The sequence below is a fragment of the Aspergillus japonicus genome (genome assembly GCF_003184785.1).
Source record: "Aspergillus japonicus CBS 114.51 unplaced genomic scaffold BO86scaffold_9, whole genome shotgun sequence".
NCBI classification, from domain to species: Eukaryota; Fungi; Ascomycota; class Eurotiomycetes; order Eurotiales; family Aspergillaceae; genus Aspergillus; species Aspergillus japonicus.
In genome coordinates, this window is record NW_020291646.1 from 419789 (window position 1) to 440007 (window position 20219).

Sequence of the window (20219 nt, forward strand, 5' to 3'; positions counted from 1 at the left end):
GGGACAGACTGGAGAGTTGGGACAGACTGGAGAGTTGGGACAGACTGGAGAGTTGGGACAGACTGGAGAGTTGGGACAGGCTGGACAGTAGGGACAGACTGGAGAGTAGGGACAGACTGGAGAGTAGAAACAGACTGGAGAGTAGGCGCAAACTAAGGAGTAGGCGCAGACCAAAGAGTAGGGACAGACCGGAGAGTTGGGACAGACTGGAGAGTAGGGACAGACTGGAGAGTAGGCGCAGACTGGAGAGTAGGCGCAGACTGGAGAGTAGGCGCAGACTGGAGAGTAGGCGCAGACTGGAGAGTAGGCGCAGACTGGAGAGTTGGGACAGACTGGAGAGTTGGGACAGACTGGAGAGTTGGGACAGACTGGACAGTAGGGACAGACTGGACAGTAGGGACAGACTGGACAGTAGGGACAGACTGGACAGTAGGCGCAGACCAAAGAGTAGGGACAGATCGGAGAGTAGGCGCAAACCAAAGAATAGGCGCAAACCAAAGAGTAGGCGCAGACCAAAGAGTAGGCGCAGACCGAAGAGTAGGAGCAGACTGGAGAGTAGGCGCAGACCGAAGAGTAGGCGCAGACCAAAGAGTAGGCGCAGACCGAAGAGTAGAAGCAGACCGAAGAGTAGAAGCAGACTGACGAGTAGAAACAGACCGAAGAGCTGGGACAGACTGGAGAGTAGGGGCGGACTGGAGAATAGGGACAGACTGGAGAGCAGGAACAGGTTGGAGAGTAGGGGCAGACTGGCGAGTAGGGTCAGACAGGAGAGTAGGGGCAGACTGAGGTAGGGGCTAACTTCAATTTTACGCTCACCCGCGATCACCCTCAATTGCCTTATTCACCCTCAATCACCAGCCGGAGATGAAACACCCGTATCCATCAATTTTAGTAGGAGACTTCCTTATTTGCCTCTCCATGCTTCATATGCCCATGTAGCTATTGACTCACTTGTAAGCAGGGTGACCGGGTGAGCTAAGAACAAATATAAAGAACTTAATGATCCTGTGGATTAAGATACCTTCTTGAATTAAAATCGTGGTGGTCAAATTTTCCTTCCATGCTTGGTTGTTGGACCCAAAAAAAATGGCGAATGTCAGAACAATCCGTGGGCGACATTCGGATAACCCCAGATCGAAGCGTCAGCAACGGCTACGGCGAAGACTCCGATTGATGTTTGGTGCATTCGAATACTGTCATGAATGTGATGCGGACATCTCTCTTCTAATTCGACTGAAAGATACGGGCCAAATCTATATCTTCAATTCTGATAGCCAGTGGCAGCCATCCAAAGAGCAATTAGTTTGTGTCTTCAACTATCTCTAGCCAAGATAGAGACTAACAAGCTGCAGGCAAGTTACTACCCCAAGCCGAAACAAGTGACTTGGGAAGAACTCGCCTCTAAATACCGAGTCTAACAAGCATTATTACTATCTGGCACCGCGATGAGGAATACAAGGTCGCAGGAATCAGAACTATGAGTCCAAAGAAGCGGAACGTCCATGGTCTTCGCCGAAGTTCCATGACTTTAGTTTTAATGTTAATAATGCCATTCAGTCGAGCATTCATATTCTGGAAATAGATATAATGACATGTTTTTCTAGTTCGTTTCTCATTGTGTTATTCATCGACAATTTCAGGTGGATGACCAGTCACATAATTAATGGATTAATAAGAATAGTTGGGAAAAATTGTGAGCATCTCCTGTAACAGGTTGTGGCCGTCTGGGCGAGTCGCAGTAATCCAATGGGGTTGATGCAATAATATTTTACAAGCACGGGCAGCTTACCTGGGAGACGGCAACAACGGTTTGGATTTGATCGTAACTAACTGGAAGCCATGAAATCATCGACAGTCAATGTTGAAAGCAGCATCATTGATCATAACTTGCCTCTGCCTGTTTCCTGCTACCTATGTGCAACAGCACCCTTTGCAGGCTGAATTCGAAGATTCAGTAGTGCGCTGAGAGGACTGTTTCAGTGGCGCCATCGTTAGCTCGTGTCCGACAATTCCGATTCCACCCGGTCGCGCTCCGAACTAGTCTGTCGTCCATCAATTTTATGTTGCTTTGGCCATATATCAAGGAATGACTTTTTGAGGCCTCAATCTTTTGGCATCAGACAGGAAAACTTTCAATCTTTCCTACAACGTGTCGCTCATATATAGCCGGATACAGGTTGAGATCAACAATAGATATTGGTTAGTCAGAAAAAGTCAGAACAAAATTCTCATAGACTGTGGTCAGCAGAGCTATGGCCCTCATGGTTACTTAGCCTTACAGGCCGCCAATTAACAGATTGAAGGCGATGGCAGATTCAAAGCTGTGGACATAAATCCAAAGTGGATCCACGTCCGCAGCCTCCAGAACGTAGCTTCCGATCAATTGATTTGGATCACGGGGCCTAAAGCCAGAGCCTTCCCACCACAGCCTCCCGACCGCGGACGTCCATCTCTAGACTCGGAGCGCGCCTGAACACGGTTCCACAGAACTAGAGCTTGACTGGCCGAAAAGCAAAGAATATGCGTATTTCCAGGCCCAGACCACGCCAAGTCAGAAAACGCTATTCCTCAATCTCTCGAAGGCCCAGGTACCCAAACTCCCAGGATACTGCACAGCAGGCACGCAAATTATGACAGTCGAATTATCGTAATCCCGTCTAGCCTCTTTATTCTCGGAGAATCTCCAATGGAGCCTTTGAAGCCCTCATTTGAGATATACTCAAAACCCCTCCAAGCGATTATATTAAGAAGTAATGATGGAAAACGGGCGCCGGTTTTCACCTTCAAATCAATCTCTACCGCTCGGATGAACCCCAAATAGCCTATGCTCGCTAGCCGTAATGATGGCAGCTACAGCACTGGACGCTTCAGTGGATAAAATCATCATTGGCTTGTGTGTTGGTGTCCGGCCACTCCGAATCTTTTAGCTGTATCTGCTCGAATTTCCCCTGCCCGTACAACAGCAACACCTGTGGCTATTCGTGAACAAACTCGTAACTATCGAGGATCAACGCCAATTGCACAAGTCCAAAGAGGCCGGCTGTTTCAATCGTCGTAAGCACACGACTGAGTTGAACGGCTACGCGTGATGCATCTCTGGGCTCATATTCCTAGTGTCTTGATTGTTTGACTCTATAATAGTAGACACTAAGCATGAGCAGTTCTAGGTATAGGTGCGCTGTAGGCAGAACAACAGGCGAGTTTAAGACACGGGCAACGAGAGCCACCAGACAAGGGTAACACTGGGCACGGGCGAGCCACAGGCAGTGAATGTCAGCAGGCTTAAATGGATGCGAGCAGAGTAAACCTCCAGGCAGTAGTAACACCGCGCATGGGTGAGCCGCAGGCAGTAAATGTCAGCATGCCTAAATGACTGCGAGCAGAGTAAACCACTAGCCAGGGAGACAGCCGGTAAGCAGACACCAGGCAAGACAGACACAAGGCAAGACGGACACGGGGCGAGCCCAGGCCGCCAGCGATGAGAGCCACAAGACGAGAGTGACACCGGGCACGGGTGAGCCGCAGGCGGTGGGTTTCGGTGGACTTAGGTGTCTGCGAGCAGAGTAAGCCACCAGGCAAAAGAAGCACCAGGCATGATGACTCGCTAGCGCTCCGGTAATAAGCCGCGATTCTTCTTCATTGATTGTAAATGGACTAATTTGACTTAACTACAAGTCCCAATATTATGTAATAACATTTGAGAAGATTCCTTTCTACCCGGAGACAGGAGCTTTAGTTGAATTACAAGTGCAGGTACCCGTCTCGGTACGTCCTCGAGAACACCATTTCAGCCGCTCAATATTTATGACGGCTTGTTATTAAAATTCGTTTTGTGTTTGCAGCCGTACACAGTATCGTTTCTGAGCACTCCGGCTTTTGAAACAAAACACTGAAATAAGGTGGAGTTGAATTCAGAAATACAACAATGTAACAGGGACATAGAATGATTGACAGGGATAATAGCTGTGGTAAATCACAAAGATGTTCGATTCTGCTTGGCCATAATCCTCTTGGACTACCTAGTGGAAATGGTAAAGTGTGTCAGTCACATCACGAAGAGGGATACGGAGATATCCCACTGCAACAAGCCTTTTATTCTTTCTTTTCGTTCGAAATGCGATGCATCGGCATCTCGTATAATCTCTATTTGCAAGCATTCCAGCGCCTCCCTCTGATTCAACTGGTATCAAAAGTCAAAACCTTGGATGAATATGTCTTTTCGGGCTAATCACACAGTACAACTCGTGCAAAAGATGAACACAACAAAGAGCATTCAACAGATTCAAGTAGACAGCTTTCCCGCTCAACATACGAAACGTGACTCGTTTGGGGAAGACTTTTGTTTCAGGCGGTTTAACACGATCCAATGTGTTGAAAAATTGCATTCTTTCTCTATTCACGGTTCAAATGTTCAAGCCAGCTCGTGCAACCATTGCTTTCTATTCACAGGGCAGAGCAACTTATTTTCTCATCATTATGCCGAATCTATCATCCTGTCATACTCCGGTCAAATACCTTTGTTCAACACAAGCGTTGCATTGCTCGAACACTTCAACCGCGTTGCAAAAGCCATAAACCAACGATAGAACCAATTCGCTCTTGATACTAAAAGCTGCTGTGAGTTGTATATCAGATACCTTATAAAAGGAGTTTTGTAAGTGTAGACAAGGAATCAGATCGCAAGTTCAGGTCCATTTTTTTTGTTTCAAAAATGTCAGAGGGCAACGAAAAGAAGCTACCTAAGGTTCCCAATTCACCAAAGAAAGTGGTGCGACAGAAACGAGACCGGCGGAAGAAAAGCCTGATACATAAGGCCTATGAATACAGTAAGCTGTGCGACGCTGATATATGCCTCGGCATTCGGATTCGAGATTCCGGGCAAGTTACGACGTTCCAGGCCGATCCGACTGGGTTTTGGTCGGGATTTTCGTCTCATTTGGTAAGTGGTTTCAATCGTGAGTTCAATCGTGAGCTTACTAATCCCAGCTAGGAGAGATATTACCCACGGCCGGTACAGAAAACAGACAAGGATTTTGACGAACCTGCTGCTGATGAAAGCGCTGATGAAGAGGACAAGATCAGACCAGGAGAAGACAAGGCGATACTCTTGGCGGAGGATGAATAATTATTTGCTTTCAATAAGCGCAGTGCTAGATCACAGCCGACGACCTCTTGAGTCGGGAATTGAGTATAGCTGGACTGAGCCCCCAGTTGTGCTTGATAAAGATTGATCGTCATCTTTTCATCTTCGCTTTCGTATCAATAGCAACTTCGGGGACATTGATGGAAAATGCCTTTAATCTCTTCTTGGATAGGCGAGTCTGCAGTAACTCAGCACCATAAAGGCATGTTATAGTACATACTATACCAGGTATTTTTATGGTCTACATTTGATCATGATTCTGATGCCAGAGATAGGTCAGTGGCTTCATAATCAAGCATCACCCCCAAAAGTACTTTTTTTGCATCATTCAATAACGGCAAGAAACAGTGTCATGATGCATAGCTATCAGATTTGAATGTTCAGTTCTACGACAGCTACAATGACAACCCCGACGAGTGTGTACAGAGGGGCAAGAATCACAGGTCAAAAATACAGATCCTGCTACGATGAATGGGAGCTTAATCCCTTCAATTGACTTCTCAGCATGACATTCATCATTGACCGTGTTAACAGCAATCACGTGTCAGAAGAAGCCAGCTTGACTTAGATTACTCATCACATCTTGTGCGGAACCCGTCTTTAGAGTGGCACGTTTACGCGTTCGTGTGACCCAGGACTCACATCCTTTATCCTCCTGTTCGTGCCAATTCCGAAACCACAAAGACCATAGAGGCACTAGACAATATAAGGTGGGCTATGATTTCCTTCGGGTCGACATCTTATATTCCAGCTAAAGTTACGCGTCATTTCTAGTCTCCCTGCCTACTTCTAAGACCCGGGGTTCAGACTGGTAAAGCACTCGAACGTCATTTGCTTCAGTGCTTTGAACCTTCCATTCCAGTCAAGCCACCATGAATATCTCGCCCTCATCCATATACGTCATCCAGTCGGCCACGTTACGCTCGGCCGACACTGGGTCATTTTTGAAGTGCAAAAGGTAATTGTGGAGCATCGCAGCGCTGTACGTATTCGGCTTAACCTTGGCAGCGAACGATTCCGAAAATCGAACAATATCCTTCAGCGATCAACTTGAGGAGGCTGGTTCCAAAGAACAACATATTTTCATATCATGGGATCGGCAATATAAAGGTGGTGGTCTGAAGGCCTCACAAAGAATGTTAGGAATTGTTCCTTGATATCTCTGCGGGTAGCAAAGTGGAAGGGAAAGACTCAGTCCACCCGGCCTGGGCGTTGGAGGGCCTTGTCAAGAGACCCTGGGTCGTTTGTGGTCATGATCAAGATTCGCCCTTCCTGGGCAGAGACACCATCAATGATATTGAGTATTTCTGGAGAGGCTTAGACCACCCTGCAAACGGTCAGAGGAATCTGGACATTCATGGCTTCTATCATCGTCTGACGCATCTTCGACCTGAGAGAGAGACTCGCTGATCTTGCGGTTATCTATGCCGGCCTGATCCACATCCTCGAGAAGAACGAGACATTTCTCCGGTAGAGATAAAAACAAGCGGGTGAGGCTGTCTCCGTCGACATTCTTTGAGTTGAGACTGACTGTGCAGATTTCGAGGCCTATCAGACTAGCAATAGCGAGGCACAGGCTTGATTTGCCAGTGCCCGGTGGGCCGTGAAAAAGATAACCCCCTTCGATATGGAATGCCACGGTTCTGGTACCAGGAATGAGTACGCGGATGGAGGAAATCTGTCAGATCGTCGACAAGCGCACTCTTGATAAGCGGATCTATAGTGCAGTAGCTGAAGTCAACCTTACCAAGGCGTAGTGGACTCCAACAATGTATTGGCTGAATTGGCGGCAGTCGCATTTATTGGTTTCACAAGCTGCATGCGTTTTGCCTACCAAATTCTCGTTGTAGTGATCAGAACGGTGATGATTGTCGAAGCTTTCGAGGATCGCGTCATTTTTCGCCGCTTTTGGTGGGATTTCCTAGCCGCCTCAACGCATCTGGTCAATCTATACAAGCGCGACCTCGCTCCTATTAATCGACGTAATTATTCTCCGTATTCCCCTGCTCCTCCCTCGTTGTCTTGCTCCCTCCACATACTACTCTCTTCTAAGGGTTGCCGTTTTTCATGAGCACTTGCTGTCTCTGGTGTAGTGATCTGAAAGACCCTCGAAAGCTCAGCCGTCCATGTAGCCATTTCAAGGCAGATGGCGGAGATTCCTTCTGAGAAGAAAGCACTTGTATTGAAGGAAAGTATTGGGAGACTAAAAACAGGCAACACAAATAGAATGAAACAGTTCAAAGCAATGGGAGAAGAAATTGAACATAAATACAGCGCCGCTTACGTAGCGGCGAGTGAAAGATCAGCTCCAGCATGGTTCCTGGGACATCTTGGCCAAAGCGACATTCTTCTTTTTATCTTCTTCCATCTTCCTCAAAAGTTTGTTGTACCTTTGAGGAGAAAGTTTGCCAAGGGGCTTGGGCTCACGAAAAGCAGAATCAGCCTTACCTGCAAAAAGAAGATCAAGATACCTAGAGTCGTAAAGTCCAGGTACCTTATCTGGAAGATTCGCTGAGCGGATAAACCACTTCAAACCACCCACGGTTGCCGGAACCTGCTCCAGGCTTCCAACATCGGCCAATTGAATCGCCGCTCCCACGAATGACATTGCTATCTCAATACAGACAAAGACATTCTGTGCAGAGGTACTTGCAGGCCCTCTTCTGAACTCGATCGTTCCGTGTGGGCTGTTCAAGAGGTAGAGAAAATTCCAGCCATACATCTTATCGTGATTCGGATTCATGAGAAGAACTAGTTCTCTCATATTAGAGACATTCTCAATGGCTTGGATGCTCTGCTTTCGCGATAAATTCCGATGTCCGAAACTCTCGTTGTCCAGCCAGTTGCTTCGTGCATACTCATTTGATAATCTTGCTTCCGGTAAAAGAGCTTCAAATGCAGGCTCAAAGTGTATAATACACTGACATACTTTCTTGAGCTCTGGAAGCGTGTAACCTCCAACACGTGAGAGGTGCACGTGCGTGCCGCAGCTATCATTTGAACTAACATTGTAGTGTGTAGATAGAAATACCCAGAGAAAATCAATGTGTTGACGCCAAATGGAGCCTTTGTGGGCTCGGAAGATTGGCGAAATACTTTCTAGGCCCCCTGTTATATAGGCTGTCAGTGACTCGGAAACCAGTGGGTGTGCTAATCACGTACAGGGTGCGCAGCCCTTATTGGGCATATGTATTGTCGAATCCGAATCGAGAGACCATTCCGCAAATTGTGGCCCAAAGTACGATTCATCGATCGCATTGTGCATTTGTGGGTGCTCATCATTCCTGAATTGTGCCAGGAAATTGTTGTAAGAAGAAGCCACCGACTTTGAGAAGCTTCGAATATCATGCAGGGATTCAGTTCTGTCACGAGGATCCAACAGAAATTCAACCTCGACACCTATACCAAAACTCCCAACAGGATATAGGGGCTTCTGTGAGTCATTACTGGCTGCTTGCTTGCCTAAGTCACATTGTTACTCTTGCTTTGAAGGGCATTCTGAATGTATAAGCCATACCTAGAAGTGGCCTTGCCGCCGGTGGAGGAGGTGGAGGATGGGGATTCGCCATAGGGACTTTCCTCAAGGTATATATCGTCCTAGGGTGATAAAGAATGGTGAGATGAAACAACTGTGACTATGAATCTCAGAAGAACAAACTTGTCGTCCAATTTATAGCTTTGCCACGCTTCGAAAAGAATTTCTCTGATATAGTCATTATTTGAGAAAGAGTCGTACGGCGCCTAAATTGATGTAGTATTCTTTTCACATTCTGAAAGTGCCAGGATATGTAAGCCAATGGTAAAGCCTGATCTGGACATGAAGGTTTAGCGCCGAGGGGTCAGTTTACAAGAGATAAGTCTACGCGCTATAATGAAAAGGGAGTTCAGAGCTTGTGCTTTCAAGAATTGTAAATTGTGGTGGCACTTGAGGAGCAACGAGATTGACATGGAGGACAAGGAAGTAATCTGGAGGATTAAGGAGCAGTAAGGAGCAGTAAGGAGCAGTAAGGAGCAGTAAAGAGCAGTAAGGAGCAGTAAGGAGCAGTAAGGAGCAGTAAGGAGCAGTAGGAAGCAATAAAAAAGAATGGGAGTATATCAGTGCGGAGTTGCAGTATCCCCGCACTAGGAACCTCACGCGGGATTCATGATTATATAATCAACACAGCAATATAATCGTTTAATAAAGATGTCACCGCAGCAATATGTTATTAAGCCACAACACACAGCTCCTGTCAACCAAGATTTCTCACTTAGTCTGATTGCTTCATGGTATCTACTTTTACGGTCGTCAAGGCAGCATTCTATCATCATTATCTCCTATATCATTTTCTTTATTGCTATGGCTTCTCAAGCAAAAGAAAGTAGCTACCCGCCGCCACCTCCATCTCCCCCGCCACCCGAGAACCTGAAGTCGAAGATATCTCCATATGTCCTAAAATTAAGAAACGCTCCTTCCGATTACTTCTACCAAGCACCAAAAAATTCGCCTTTTGTTGATCTACTTGCAGCACCCACTGGCCCATACTTCTTCTACGGCACACTTGTCGACCCTTCGATGCTTGCTGAAGTCCTTGGCTTAGACGAGAAGCCTAAACTCCGACCTGCTTACCTACTCGGCTACGACTGTAAGATGTGGGGTCAGTATCCAGCCTTGATCGATGCGCCTGGATCAGTTGTTCACGGTTTTGTGTATCATGTGCGCACGGTGGAATTTGGCGAGAAGCTTGCGACTTATGAGACAAATAATTACCATGCCGAGCCCTGTCTCATCAGATTTACAGATGACCAGGGGCCAAAAGAGGATATAGGACATACGTTCAAATTCGTGGGAAATGTCAATGATCTGAGTGATGGTAACTTCAGCTTAGAGCTCTGGTTGAGAAGGATGGGTAGGCAGATTGAAACAGACAAGGTGGATTCTACGAGTGGTAGTCAGTAGTCGAGGTCTTCCGGTTTGCTTACTGGAAAATATAACGCTTCGATTTATCTTTAGTTGAGTGGAATATGCTCTATCTTTGTTACAAATATATTTGTGCTCAAAGGCCGAAAACTCTGCTATATTGGATCTCATAGACCACTAAAACCAGAAGTCCTTAATTATCTGGTTTCGCGTGATAAAAGCCAAGTGATTAAGCCCGCATTGGTGAACAGGTTCCGAGCTAAAAACTATTCCAAGTATACGGTGCAACCAAGTCACATGCTTCTGTCCTAGCCTAGCAAAACAATGTAACATTCTCGATCCATCGTGTCGTAATTCTTTTCAGCTGGTGTCAGTGCGCGGGTTACGAGGAGTGGGGTAAAACAGGTACGCGCTAGCTGAGTTCTTATAGTACTTAAACCTCGCTGCTCCCTACTGCTCCCTACTGCTCCCTACTGCTCCACTTCTTCGTCCAATACGGCCTCACTATAAGTTCGCCCTCACCAAAAACTGGACCAGTTTGAACATATTTTAAGATGAATATGATAGAGCGCATAAACGAATTGTTCGAGCAATTGAGTCGAGTCAAATCAGTCCCTAACGACTATGTTTCACTAGTCGAAGAACGTCTCACACTAATCTGCAGGCCTCCCGATCGTCTAAGGCGTATGGAAACAGCACGACCAAAAAGAGAGTACAATTTACACGATCGGTTGAAACGAGCACGGCGGATCTACTTGGAAGTCCTTGAAGTGTTCCCCAGCATCTTTTTGCCATTTATTATGACTGTGTCTCCTAACTCATGCCGGAGCTGGAAAACGAGCGACGTTCGGAAAAATTTACAGAGCTGCAAATCAGCAGCATTGAGTGGCGAAGTTCTAAATGACCTCGAAAATATAGCAAAGAGAGTCGGTGTTCATCAAACCACTACATTCAAGAACATTCTGGACTTGCTTTCCACCTCAGGTAATTCTGTGTTCTCTTGGATGAGTTTTCTGCTGACGTAATGTTGTAAGTGCCTTTGCCAAAGCCAAAAACGAACACGGAATCAGATGGGGCATGGTTCTATAGCACAGCCGATGTGACTAGAGCCCGTCATTTTCTGAATAAGGACCTATACGAAGCATTTGAGAATTCTCCGAGGCGGACGCGTGAAAAGGAAAACCAACTCTTGACATCAACGCAGTGCATACGTATGAGCTTCCCTCGGTATGATCATCAAGACGCAACTGTACAATTGGATATCGGTTTTCATGATTCAATTGTCAAGGCTCTGTTCCCCACAGCATGGGAGAGATTTTTAACTGTACATGGGACCGAGCTGACAAACGTGGAGTCTTCCCAATTAGCAAGGGAGCCAGCGATTGCAGAAATATGTAAGAGGACTTAGCATAAAACTTGAAGCAAGTTTGTGGCTAACGTGTTTAGATGATAATGCTTGCTTCACATTTCGAGGCGCATCAACGTCATCAATCCCTATCATCTTTGGATCTTCGTTAAGTCAAGGCATTGAAGAGAGCCAACTACGGGCATGGGAGATCAAGAATTTTGTCCTCAGGACAACGGACTGCATAAGCTTAGATATAATGCGCAGTCGGCCCTGCGAGGCAACTGTTACTTTACGTGTCGGGTGGTCCCATGGGATATTCATGGCTACCAAGCTTTATGCATTTGATGGCTAATTGTGTCATGCCAACCGTTGTTTCCCTCTCTTGATCATGACTGAGACCTGCTTTGGTAGACCGTCCATAAATCCGCTACCTGTGGTTGTCCATATCGTGGCCCCGTTCTCATCGTGAAATATTATCTCCTCACAGTCGAAGCAATATAATTTCCGCTCGTAATTCTCCTGAGCGATGTAGTTGATAGGGTGGAGAATACAGTCATCAAAGTAACTTGAGTCAACTGGGAGAGGTTTCCATCGCTCGACCTACAATAGTTAGCGGAGCAAGCAGCAAGATTTGGCAGAATACAGACCAGGACTTTTTCGGTGGTCATATCAGGAAGCCGTGCTTGGGAAGAAGTCGTGATAAATTTTCGTTTGAGATAACTTGTTAAGTGTTTTTTCTTGTTATAAGCTCATAATTTCGTACTTTTCCAGGGCTACCACCTGGGTTTCATCTTTTGTGAAGATTTGCAGCAGGTCAATAAAAATGGAGGGGTAGGCAAATTCGGCCCGAAGTGTTCTCCCAACTTGTGGCAAAAGAGAATAAACGCCACATTTTTCAGCCACGCAAGATTTCCTTCCTTCCCTGTTGCTCCCTTTTGCTTCTATTGCTGCCTATTACTTCATATTGCTTCCTATTGCTTCTATTGCTCCCTATTGCTCCCAGTTACTCATTTTGCTTCCTATCTCTTCTAATGCTCCCTATTGCTCCCTGTTACTTCATATTGCTCCCTATTGCTTCCTATTGCTCCCTGTTACTCTCTATTTCTTCTAATGCTCCCTATTGCTCCCTATTGCTCCCTTTTGCTTCTATTGCTGCCTATTACTTCCTATTGCTCCCTATTACTCTCTATTTCTTCTAATGCTCCCTATTGCTTCTGATGCTGCCTATTACTCCATATTGCTTCATATTGCTCCCTACTGCTCTCTGTTGCTTCTACCGCTCCCTATTACTTCTACTGCTCCCTATTGCTCCTAATATCTCTTATCAATCTTGGATTTTCTTAGAATGATGTTGCCAATCAGCTTTAGCTGTTGTCGTAAGGCTTCTGCCAGAGCCGTCACAATTACCATTATCATTCGACACGTCGATCAACCTTATAAAGAGCTCGAGCCACAAATTGAATCTCATATGCACACTTTTCTCGAGTATGCCGGCACCCAGGTTCTTCTGCATATTTCAATACTTCTTCAATTCCTTTTTGGCATTTCAACTTAGAATAATGATGGACTGCTTCTCCACTTTCACGTCCTGGAAAGGATTCAAGAAATGGCTGACTTTTACCAAAGCCACGTCGCAAGATCAAGAGGTTTGCCATACTGTTGCATTGCTAGGGAATCTCTCCGCTGACACAACTAGATTATCATCTTTGCTGACGTGGAAAGAGGGCCTGATGATCTCGTGGTAACATACCTTCGGTATCGTTTTTATGACCGCCTTCCTTGGGACGAGTTCAAGAGACTCGGAAGCTCGGCAACACTAGCAGTGGTTAAAGCTGGCTGGAATTGGATCATTCTGGATCACATGGCTGAATCGATACGCGAAGGACGATTCAAGGAGTCGGATCTGGATAAGGCTCGGGAGAAGGCAAAGGAAAACCGTAAGAGCAAATTCAGTCGGAGTGCTTCTGATCCAATCAGTTATTTTGGTTGAGCGAATAAAGTGGTGTGAAGGTCAATGCCTGTGACTGCAGTCAGTTATACATTAGTGTACATAGAATGTATTTGACTTGTCGACGAACAGTAATAGTTTGGCTTTGGTTGCCGCAGAAAAATGGCCTTTTGAAAGAAGAAGTGTTTCGGCACACCCGATGAAGGGTCTGATAATCAATCTGAGTTGTACATCACACTTGACATGGTCTCTTATCTTATTTAATTTCTCCAATTCCCCGGAGCGCAGTACGGCATCAGACTCGTCTATCAAAGTACAATATGGCGAGCTTAGAAAAACAGCTAAGTGCCTTCAAAGTGATTATTCAGAAATCAACTATAAGTGTTGTTTGCCCTCAATGCCTGCAAGGGTTCCCCCGTTCCGATGTCCTCTACCGCCACTTTAAGACCGAGAAAGACAACATCCATAGGGGTCTCAGCATGCGAAAGTCCGATTTTAAACAATTCCTCGCCTGCTATCAGGAGGCTCTGGGAGCTTCAATCTCTGCCGAAATGCTACGGTATGGTCACAAGTGCTTTGAGGTTAGGTTTGTGGTTGAACATTATGCCAATGATGCCGAAAAAGGTCAGTCGGAGCACGAGAGGCCATAATATCACATTGTCAGCATTCTGATGCTAATTAATCTGCTGTCTTAGTTCAAATTAACAGTTCCTCTCGGTCATCAGAGGTATATGAAACCGGTTTGCCCTCTGAAGCATGAGAGTTAGCCTTTATCCAAATCGAACCGGGGCTTTCGAAAGCCAGCCACAACAATAAATCTTCATATCAAGACGGCTTTCAGCAATTGATGAACCACATATTCCGACGTGAATGGGGAAGATTCTATTAGCAAATAATTTTGGATGGTTTTAGTGAAGGCGCGAGAAGTACCTCCCAATTTTACGTATGGAGACTACGTTGGATTTCGTGGTGGAACTCAGCCATCTTGGCTCTCAAATTTCTTACCTGGTAAAATGTATTTCGCTGGTTGCTTCCCACAAAACTTAAATATTCACTGACAGGCTTGGTTGTTGCTTTCATTATCCGCCATATCTCTGAGCTCAGTAATTGCCGGGAGTCCTTGTAGTATATGTTCCTCATTTTAAGCGCCATTCCAAGTCAGATAAGAAGCTAGAAGAGAACGAGAAGTGGATCTTCTTCCGTTGATTGGCCGAAAGGATAATGTATCAGTATATTAAAGGAGAGACACTGAGAGTTTCCTTTCCCGCACTAGTGGAAAGTAGATCCTCGGCAGGTACATGCTGCCGATACAGTACCACTTAACAACATACCAAGCACCGTCAAACTTGACGAGGAGTGTAAGACCCTCTACCCCGCATTGCTAATCCTCCTCCTTTGACTTCATTCCCTTCAATATGTCTAGCCTCCAGAGGCAATTCAATACACAGAAAGCGGTTCTTCGGCAATCAACGATTAAGTATTTATGTCCAGAATGTCTGCGAGGTTTCCCACGACCAGACACTCTATACAGACATTTCCAAGATGTTAAAGATGAGGCCCACAAAGGGCTAAGTTTGAGAAAGGATGACTACAACCATTTTTACTCGTGCTATCAAAAGTGCCTCGGAGCTTCGATCCCATCGAAATGTCTGCCCAAGCCGCCACATTGCTTTGAGTTGCAGTATGTCATCGAACACTATGGCAAGGATTTAGATAACGGTGCCAGTACAACATCCGTAACATATCGCGGATAAGCATCATGCTTCCAGGGCTCAAGGACATTGCGGAGATTAGGCGATGATACTAACATCTGAGCCAAAGACTCTTCAAAATGTTCCGATACCTGATGCTACATATTCTGAAATTCTGGGAGGGCAAGTGTCGAAAATACTACCTCATCATCAACTTTTCTGACAGTGCCTCTCATTAGTGGTGAGTACTCTCCTCTCTTATTGTCAATCTACAATTTAGATTAGCTCAGTAAGGTTCATTTTAAACCACTTACCTTATCGTGCTCAAAGGATGCTTGATTCTTCGTCGCACATGCTGCAGCAACCCCAGCAGGTCAAAGAGTAATTGATATTGATTCATAATATACAGTTGTCTCCATTTGGCTTGTGTACCTGCTTTTCGCTCATCTTTGATGTAGTTTACTGTGAACAGCATGGAGAGAAGTTAAAATAGAACATAGGCTACGCTCCAGCGACAAAACAAGTCCAGACTCAATCAGAGCATCTGATATTATGTCAACCAATCGTGATACCTACTTGAAAATATCAGGGAGGGCACAGCAACATATATAGCACTTCGTGCATCTTGACAATTGGAAGGTTAGCAAGTCTACCTTCGAGAGCTTGCATCTTCGATAAAAGACGCAGAATCAGATTTCGCGACCTCCTGGATCCCTGCTCTTCCAGCACGAGACGGAAAGTCATTGAAAGTTCCGTCCTCGTGTATGTGTGCAGAAGCAATCCTTGTTCCTCTCTCGCTAAACATAGCCAATGTAACACAATTCTTAGGATCAGTCGGGTCTTTGGACGATTTATGGGCTTGGGAGCCACTAGATAACCTGTCAGTCACGGGCCAAAAGACGTATTCTAAGGGGGAGTAGCACTTGAAGGAGGCAGTTGCTGCACGAGGATACTAGGGCACAATGTCAGCCGAAAAGAAACTGAAGATCAAAGTACTTGAGGCTTACTTTTGCTCTCAGGTGAGGAACGGCAGCATTGATACCGTTTTTCCATCCTGCTCCACTTCGTGCTGCAACATCCTCCACGGAAATTTTCCCCGTGATCTCGAAAAGACGTGCGGGTGTTCTCTGCATACTGTCCTAGTTTGAAAAGGTACGACTTGTACAATGTCCTCAAGTCTCTCAGGTGCAGGAAAAATTGTATGCGATGATAGAGAAAGAGAAAGATTGCTCATGTTCAAGGCGATGAAGGCCGAGGGTTGTCTTTATATCCTTTTAGGATGGCCATAATTTATCTCCTCTTTTGAGTTTATAGGTCGTTGCTTTTCGGACAGCTTGCAGGCTCTGCACGCAGATTAACGCAAGTGTTACATTGCATTTCATAACAAATAGAGATTTGTATTGGTGGCTTGCATCTTACACGGAAGTGAGCGCAGCTTACCAATGAGTCAAGGTCAGCAAGGAGCCGATTGGTACAGAATGTACCTCTGTGTAAACAAGTTAGTACACTCTTCTTTTCCTCCATCTTTCCTCCATCTTTCCTTTATCTTTCCTTTCTTTCCTCCATCTTTCCTCCATCTTTCCTCCATCTTTCCTCCATCTTTCCTCCATCTTTCCTCCATCTTTTCTCCATCTTTCCTCCATCTTTCCTCCAGAGATCTACTGATTCTCGTATTGATCTTACTTACTCTATAATGGCTCTGTCATCACGCAATCAACGGCGTCCACGCATTCCAATCACCTGTGAGGAAGCTTGGTGTAAAATTGAAATGGTTGGGCGTACTATCGTCAAAAACCAATCTCTAAGAAATGGCAAAGATAGGCGGATAATCACGCTAGCTTTCGACTCTTTATCTCAGGATCCCATTTCATCCAAGGATCGGAAGTTCCACAATTTCTTGTCAGCTATACGATTGAGATGCGAACCTCAAAGTGCAGCTTGTATTACTGTTTGCGTCACTGCGATTGGCAAGGACGGTATCACCTGCATGAAGCGTGATCAACGTGATGCGCTTCTCGATAAGCTAGAAAGCGAGTGTGGCGGATCATTGCTAAGCTCCCCTGTTCTAGAGCAACTCTCAGTCCCCTTTTCTCACCACACGTCCGAAGAGACAAGAGATACAAGCCAGCCCCATATAACGCTACACAACAGCCATTCGACTATAGACGGAACCACATATGAGCATGCATCTCCCGAAGGCATTGCGGCCATCTTCAAAAAAAAACTCTGCGCCACAATCACCAGAGTTCCAGTTCAAAGCGAACAGACTACCGTTTGGAAAGCAGCTGTGACTACCGCCTTTCCCCTTTGGGGAGGATTGGTCAATTGCTTGATAAGCCTAGACATATCCATGCTAGGCGTGGACTTTCTTGCAATGGCTCTGTTCAATGCGAGAATCAGCTCAGCAGAGTCAATCCGACACATCACTTTCAATGATGGACCTACGTTGCTTATGCCAGATTCTGAATTGACCATGAAAGGTGTCAAAGATGAGGCTATTATTAATGTATTTGGTTCTGAGATAAGCGAAGCGATCAAGGTCAGCCCTGTGCGAAGAAGAGAAATCGAGCAGGGAAGGCTCTTGACAGAATGTGTTTCAATGATCATCACAGCTCAAGGGGCGATAATCAACCTATCCCTTGATCTTAACCGTGGCTTTGAGATCAGCAAGAAACTGTACGCTTAAATTCAACCAGTACCATCCTCCTCTTTGACCTTGCCTTGCGTGATGTATAGTTTCACACCATTTCTGACCACCATTTGACCATCTGGCATGCTTTCCAAGAATGTGATTTGTTGTTTGCCCTCACTATCTGTATCGTACACGGTGACATTGCAACCTTTCCAAAAAACGGTTTGATCTCTACCGACAATCATCGTGACACGGTTCTGGGGTACAGCATCGAAGTCCACGTCGTTGTCGAGTGAGCTAACTTCAAATACCTAATGATAGTTAGTAGACCCGATAAAAGGAGATTCACAGAGGACTGTTACCATTTGACGTGTGTTCTCAGAGCAACCAAAAATGCAAGGTCGAAGCCACACGGCTCGCCTAAACTCGTAGTGGAACGATGAAAGACGGAGCGCACACAGACTATGGGAGTCGAATGAGCTTAATAAGATAAGTCTGGTTGACATAAGTCACAGGAAGTGACGCGCGACTCGATATTGGTCCATACCTCTTGAATTATAATAAGAAGATGATTCGCAAGTTCGGACGAAAATTGATGTTCCCCTCCATCACGTGATCGGTCCTGCTCCGCCTCGCGTTGGGCAGATACGTGGTTACTACTACAGTAAGATTATTACATTTCGTCTATCAAAGAATAGTTTTGATCTCTTCCGTGCGGAAGGAAAAATCCATGGACCTCCGGCTAGGTAGGTTTCAAGTTATGCTGATCTCTTTTATTGAATGTATGAAGGATAATTGAGAACTAACAGCTGAAGACATCAATATCTACTAATCATTTTCAATAATCTTCTCCTCTTATCCACTGATCCAATAACAGTTGTTCCGCAGTTGGCCTCTCTTCGGGCAACCAACACAACGTTTTTCGCAGAAATCCGAGGAAGAGCCTCTGACTATCGCCTTCAAGTCGAGACTCACGACTTTCTAGAGACTGTTGAGGAATATTTTCCACATCTTTCCAATTGCCTGCAAAAGTTTAGGAACGAATCTGATCACAATTATATGAGACTGAACGCCAGCAATTCTTACCTTCCTCATCCCAGAATTCAAGGCTTTGCTTACTTCGCCTGAGGAATTCGACAGGAGGTGGTCCCAGAAGAGAAACCATTTCCGCGAAACGTCGAGCTTGGCCGCTTTGAGTGTCCAGATTCTGGCTCCTAAAGAGGTGTCCTTGTTCAAACAAAGTCCATGCCTAACAGGTGTGATATCAGCATAGATTACATAGTTCAAACGTTGAAACTTACAGTCTGACCTATTGCCCAAATGTCTACTTTGTTGTCCCATTCCATATCAAGCATAACTTCTGGTGCTCTGTACACTTCTGGCATTATGAGGCCAGTTTGTCTCTCCTCAGCCAGTCGCGCTTCTCCAAGATCGGCAAGTATCGGCTCCCCGCTCGTCAGAGGCATAGCACGTGTAGCATAAATTGTGCGATCATCAAGAAGTTTTCGAGGTGCCGGGTTAGTAATCTCGTCTTCCTCCATGTAAGCTAGAACCGTTTTATCCTCTATGCCTAGAAGAATATTATTTGGCTGGACATCTGCAAAAATATAAGCTTCGTGAATTGGAAGACTGATTCGGATCAAGTCTCACCGGTATGGATGACTTCAGACTGATGGAGGTAATTTAAAGCAATGAGTACAAATCGAAGAGCGGGCCGAAGAAGTTCCTCTGTTAAAGCATCACCTTCAAGGCAATGTATATAGTCACGAATATCAATTCCAGCAGGCTCATAGATAAAACACGGATGAATTCCATGTGGTCCAGAAATTTGGAATGAGTCAAGAACAAGTCGTACATATCTTTCAATGCCACGAGCATTGTGAGCCGCCTTCAAATGGGTCGATATCTGCACTTCTGACGGTTGCCGCACTGTACGAACATGAACTTTTAAGACCAGAAACTGTCCATCACTTGATTATCTTAATTTTGTTTCTGTCAATATTGCAAGCGTGCTAACTTACTGTAGATCTCGACATAGCCATACAGTCGATGATGAACCAAAGCCCAATTTTGTCACAACCTGATAGCGAGATCGAAAGATTTCGCCAATGCGGACTGGGTAGTAGCGTTCTTTCAGATAACCTGGCAAAGTTTCTTCTTCGAAATCTCTAGATGAATCCAGAACGCTGAAACCTGTTGTCGGAAATGTTCGTGGTTGAGACAAGGGAGCAGTAGCCATTTTTCGGCGTCGACAAACAAGCTGCGGTATGAGTTGCGAATAATAGAATCGTCTTGGAGACAATGTCAAGTTTGCAGATGGTCGAATAAATGGCTTCAGGATATTTGAGCCCATGCCTTGTTACCCTTTAAAAGGGACGCAGAAAATCATTCGAGGTATGAAGCTCCCTTTTGCTTTGACATTGAAGTCCGTCGTAAGGACCGACGATAGCTTTCCGAGGTCAGGTCTCTTGGCCACCAGTCCGTATTTGGTTAGCGGTATGATGTGACAGAGGTACTTATTTTTTGCTATCACCTTCTCCGCCCATCTTCACTAATC

The 20219-nt window shown here is 45.5% G+C and overlaps 14 protein-coding genes across 14 annotated transcripts; 8 read left to right on the forward strand and 6 right to left on the reverse strand.

The window, feature by feature from the left end:
• Window positions 1-7: 7 nt before the first annotated feature.
• On the reverse strand, window positions 8-754 carry BO86DRAFT_276643 (uncharacterized protein; the record flags this gene model as incomplete). Its single annotated transcript, XM_025667275.1, has 1 exon — window positions 8-754. A coding segment is annotated over one exon (747 nt), but the record flags the coding sequence as incomplete, so codon positions are not given.
• A 283-nt stretch (window positions 755-1037) lies between these two features.
• On the forward strand, window positions 1038-1562 carry BO86DRAFT_387004 (uncharacterized protein). The gene is made up of 2 exons (XM_025671476.1): window positions 1038-1302; window positions 1353-1562. Exons 1-2 carry the CDS (start codon window positions 1087-1089, stop codon window positions 1416-1418), a joined length of 282 nt encoding a protein of 93 aa, XP_025530275.1. The 5' UTR covers window positions 1038-1086; the 3' UTR covers window positions 1419-1562.
• Window positions 1563-4670: 3108 nt separating this feature from the next.
• Window positions 4671-5125, forward strand: BO86DRAFT_442715 (uncharacterized protein; the record flags this gene model as incomplete). Its single annotated transcript, XM_025676327.1, has 2 exons — window positions 4671-4939; window positions 4991-5125. The coding sequence occupies exons 1-2, from the start codon at window positions 4712-4714 to the stop codon at window positions 5123-5125; spliced, it is 363 nt and encodes a 120-aa protein (XP_025530276.1). The 5' UTR covers window positions 4671-4711.
• A 2416-nt stretch (window positions 5126-7541) lies between these two features.
• Window positions 7542-8845, reverse strand: BO86DRAFT_454402 (uncharacterized protein; the record flags this gene model as incomplete). The annotated part of the gene is made up of 3 exons (XM_025677057.1): window positions 8661-8845; window positions 8306-8605; window positions 7542-8251 (listed from the first exon to the last, which is right to left on the reverse strand). Coding segments are annotated over exons 1-3 (1062 nt in total), but the record flags the coding sequence as incomplete, so codon positions are not given.
• A 637-nt stretch (window positions 8846-9482) lies between these two features.
• Window positions 9483-10082, forward strand: BO86DRAFT_307084 (gamma-glutamylcyclotransferase family protein; the record flags this gene model as incomplete). The annotated part of the gene is made up of 1 exon (XM_025667718.1): window positions 9483-10082. One exon carries the CDS (start codon window positions 9483-9485, stop codon window positions 10080-10082), a length of 600 nt encoding a protein of 199 aa, XP_025530278.1.
• A 515-nt stretch (window positions 10083-10597) lies between these two features.
• hrmA lies at window positions 10598-11743 on the forward strand (the record flags this gene model as incomplete). The annotated part of the gene is made up of 3 exons (XM_025675003.1): window positions 10598-10973; window positions 11078-11437; window positions 11490-11743. 3 exons carry the CDS (start codon window positions 10598-10600, stop codon window positions 11741-11743), a joined length of 990 nt encoding a protein of 329 aa, XP_025530279.1.
• On the reverse strand, window positions 11508-12234 carry BO86DRAFT_387005 (uncharacterized protein). Its single transcript, XM_025671477.1, has 2 exons — window positions 12039-12234; window positions 11508-11991 (listed from the first exon to the last, which is right to left on the reverse strand). Exons 1-2 carry the CDS (start codon window positions 12057-12059, stop codon window positions 11749-11751), a joined length of 264 nt encoding a protein of 87 aa, XP_025530280.1. The 5' UTR covers window positions 12060-12234; the 3' UTR covers window positions 11508-11748.
• Window positions 12235-12637: 403 nt separating this feature from the next.
• BO86DRAFT_387006 (uncharacterized protein) lies at window positions 12638-13394 on the forward strand. Its single transcript, XM_025671478.1, has 2 exons — window positions 12638-13037; window positions 13088-13394. Exons 1-2 carry the CDS (start codon window positions 12954-12956, stop codon window positions 13379-13381), a joined length of 378 nt encoding a protein of 125 aa, XP_025530281.1. The 5' UTR covers window positions 12638-12953; the 3' UTR covers window positions 13382-13394.
• A 265-nt stretch (window positions 13395-13659) lies between these two features.
• Window positions 13660-14376, forward strand: BO86DRAFT_442743 (uncharacterized protein; the record flags this gene model as incomplete). The annotated part of the gene is made up of 2 exons (XM_025676328.1): window positions 13660-13963; window positions 14035-14376. 2 exons carry the CDS (start codon window positions 13660-13662, stop codon window positions 14097-14099), a joined length of 369 nt encoding a protein of 122 aa, XP_025530282.1. The 3' UTR covers window positions 14100-14376.
• A 336-nt stretch (window positions 14377-14712) lies between these two features.
• BO86DRAFT_242390 (uncharacterized protein) lies at window positions 14713-15337 on the forward strand. Its single transcript, XM_025667100.1, has 2 exons — window positions 14713-15020; window positions 15066-15337. The coding sequence occupies exons 1-2, from the start codon at window positions 14755-14757 to the stop codon at window positions 15091-15093; spliced, it is 294 nt and encodes a 97-aa protein (XP_025530283.1). The 5' UTR covers window positions 14713-14754; the 3' UTR covers window positions 15094-15337.
• A 248-nt stretch (window positions 15338-15585) lies between these two features.
• On the reverse strand, window positions 15586-16250 carry BO86DRAFT_242394 (uncharacterized protein). Its single transcript, XM_025667101.1, has 3 exons — window positions 16038-16250; window positions 15954-15982; window positions 15586-15899 (listed from the first exon to the last, which is right to left on the reverse strand). Exons 1-3 carry the CDS (start codon window positions 16161-16163, stop codon window positions 15680-15682), a joined length of 375 nt encoding a protein of 124 aa, XP_025530284.1. The 5' UTR covers window positions 16164-16250; the 3' UTR covers window positions 15586-15679.
• Window positions 16251-16909: 659 nt separating this feature from the next.
• BO86DRAFT_387007 (uncharacterized protein) lies at window positions 16910-18127 on the forward strand. The gene has a single exon (XM_025671479.1). It carries the CDS (start codon window positions 17018-17020, stop codon window positions 17714-17716), a length of 699 nt encoding a protein of 232 aa, XP_025530285.1. The 5' UTR covers window positions 16910-17017; the 3' UTR covers window positions 17717-18127.
• BO86DRAFT_242401 (uncharacterized protein) lies at window positions 17608-18208 on the reverse strand. The gene is made up of 2 exons (XM_025667102.1): window positions 18025-18208; window positions 17608-17973 (listed from the first exon to the last, which is right to left on the reverse strand). The coding sequence occupies exons 1-2, from the start codon at window positions 18166-18168 to the stop codon at window positions 17719-17721; spliced, it is 399 nt and encodes a 132-aa protein (XP_025530286.1). The 5' UTR covers window positions 18169-18208; the 3' UTR covers window positions 17608-17718.
• A 212-nt stretch (window positions 18209-18420) lies between these two features.
• On the reverse strand, window positions 18421-20213 carry BO86DRAFT_387009 (kinase-like protein). Its single transcript, XM_025671480.1, has 5 exons — window positions 19684-20213; window positions 19313-19632; window positions 18964-19259; window positions 18749-18911; window positions 18421-18685 (listed from the first exon to the last, which is right to left on the reverse strand). Exons 1-5 carry the CDS (start codon window positions 19899-19901, stop codon window positions 18501-18503), a joined length of 1182 nt encoding a protein of 393 aa, XP_025530287.1. The 5' UTR covers window positions 19902-20213; the 3' UTR covers window positions 18421-18500.
• Window positions 20214-20219: the final 6 nt, after the last annotated feature.

Excerpts from the sequence above, each read along its gene's own strand:
- BO86DRAFT_242401 (XM_025667102.1), bottom strand. The coding sequence starts at position 18,168 with ATGTCAACCAGACTTATCTTATTAAGCTCATTCGACTCCCATAGTCTG. Across the intron at positions 17,974-18,024 it reads CTGAGAACACACGTCAAATG|GTATTTGAAGTTAGCTCACT; the intron begins GTAACAGTCCTC and ends AACTATCATTAG.
- BO86DRAFT_387006 (XM_025671478.1), top strand. The coding sequence starts at position 12,954 with ATGGACTGCTTCTCCACTTTCACGTCCTGGAAAGGATTCAAGAAATGG. Across the intron at positions 13,038-13,087 it reads CCACGTCGCAAGATCAAGAG|ATTATCATCTTTGCTGACGT; the intron begins GTTTGCCATACT and ends TGACACAACTAG.
- BO86DRAFT_242394 (XM_025667101.1), bottom strand. The coding sequence starts at position 16,163 with ATGCAGAGAACACCCGCACGTCTTTTCGAGATCACGGGGAAAATTTCC. Across the intron at positions 15,983-16,037 it reads TTCCTCACCTGAGAGCAAAA|TATCCTCGTGCAGCAACTGC; the intron begins GTAAGCCTCAAG and ends ATTGTGCCCTAG. Across the intron at positions 15,900-15,953 it reads GCAGCAACTGCCTCCTTCAA|TGGCTCCCAAGCCCATAAAT; the intron begins GTGCTACTCCCC and ends CAGGTTATCTAG.
- BO86DRAFT_387009 (XM_025671480.1), bottom strand. The coding sequence starts at position 19,901 with ATGGCTACTGCTCCCTTGTCTCAACCACGAACATTTCCGACAACAGGT. Across the intron at positions 18,912-18,963 it reads TTTGGGCAATAGGTCAGACT|GCATGGACTTTGTTTGAACA; the intron begins GTAAGTTTCAAC and ends CACACCTGTTAG. Across the intron at positions 18,686-18,748 it reads TGAATTCTGGGATGAGGAAG|GCAATTGGAAAGATGTGGAA; the intron begins GTAAGAATTGCT and ends AAACTTTTGCAG.
- BO86DRAFT_387005 (XM_025671477.1), bottom strand. The coding sequence starts at position 12,059 with ATGACCACCGAAAAAGTCCTG. Across the intron at positions 11,992-12,038 it reads TGACCACCGAAAAAGTCCTG|GTCGAGCGATGGAAACCTCT; the intron begins GTCTGTATTCTG and ends TAACTATTGTAG.
- BO86DRAFT_242390 (XM_025667100.1), top strand. The coding sequence starts at position 14,755 with ATGTCTAGCCTCCAGAGGCAATTCAATACACAGAAAGCGGTTCTTCGG. Across the intron at positions 15,021-15,065 it reads CCACATTGCTTTGAGTTGCA|TACAACATCCGTAACATATC; the intron begins GTATGTCATCGA and ends TAACGGTGCCAG.
- BO86DRAFT_387007 (XM_025671479.1), top strand. The coding sequence starts at position 17,018 with ATGAAGCGTGATCAACGTGATGCGCTTCTCGATAAGCTAGAAAGCGAG.
- BO86DRAFT_387004 (XM_025671476.1), top strand. The coding sequence starts at position 1,087 with ATGGCGAATGTCAGAACAATCCGTGGGCGACATTCGGATAACCCCAGA. Across the intron at positions 1,303-1,352 it reads AGCCATCCAAAGAGCAATTA|GCAAGTTACTACCCCAAGCC; the intron begins GTTTGTGTCTTC and ends AACAAGCTGCAG.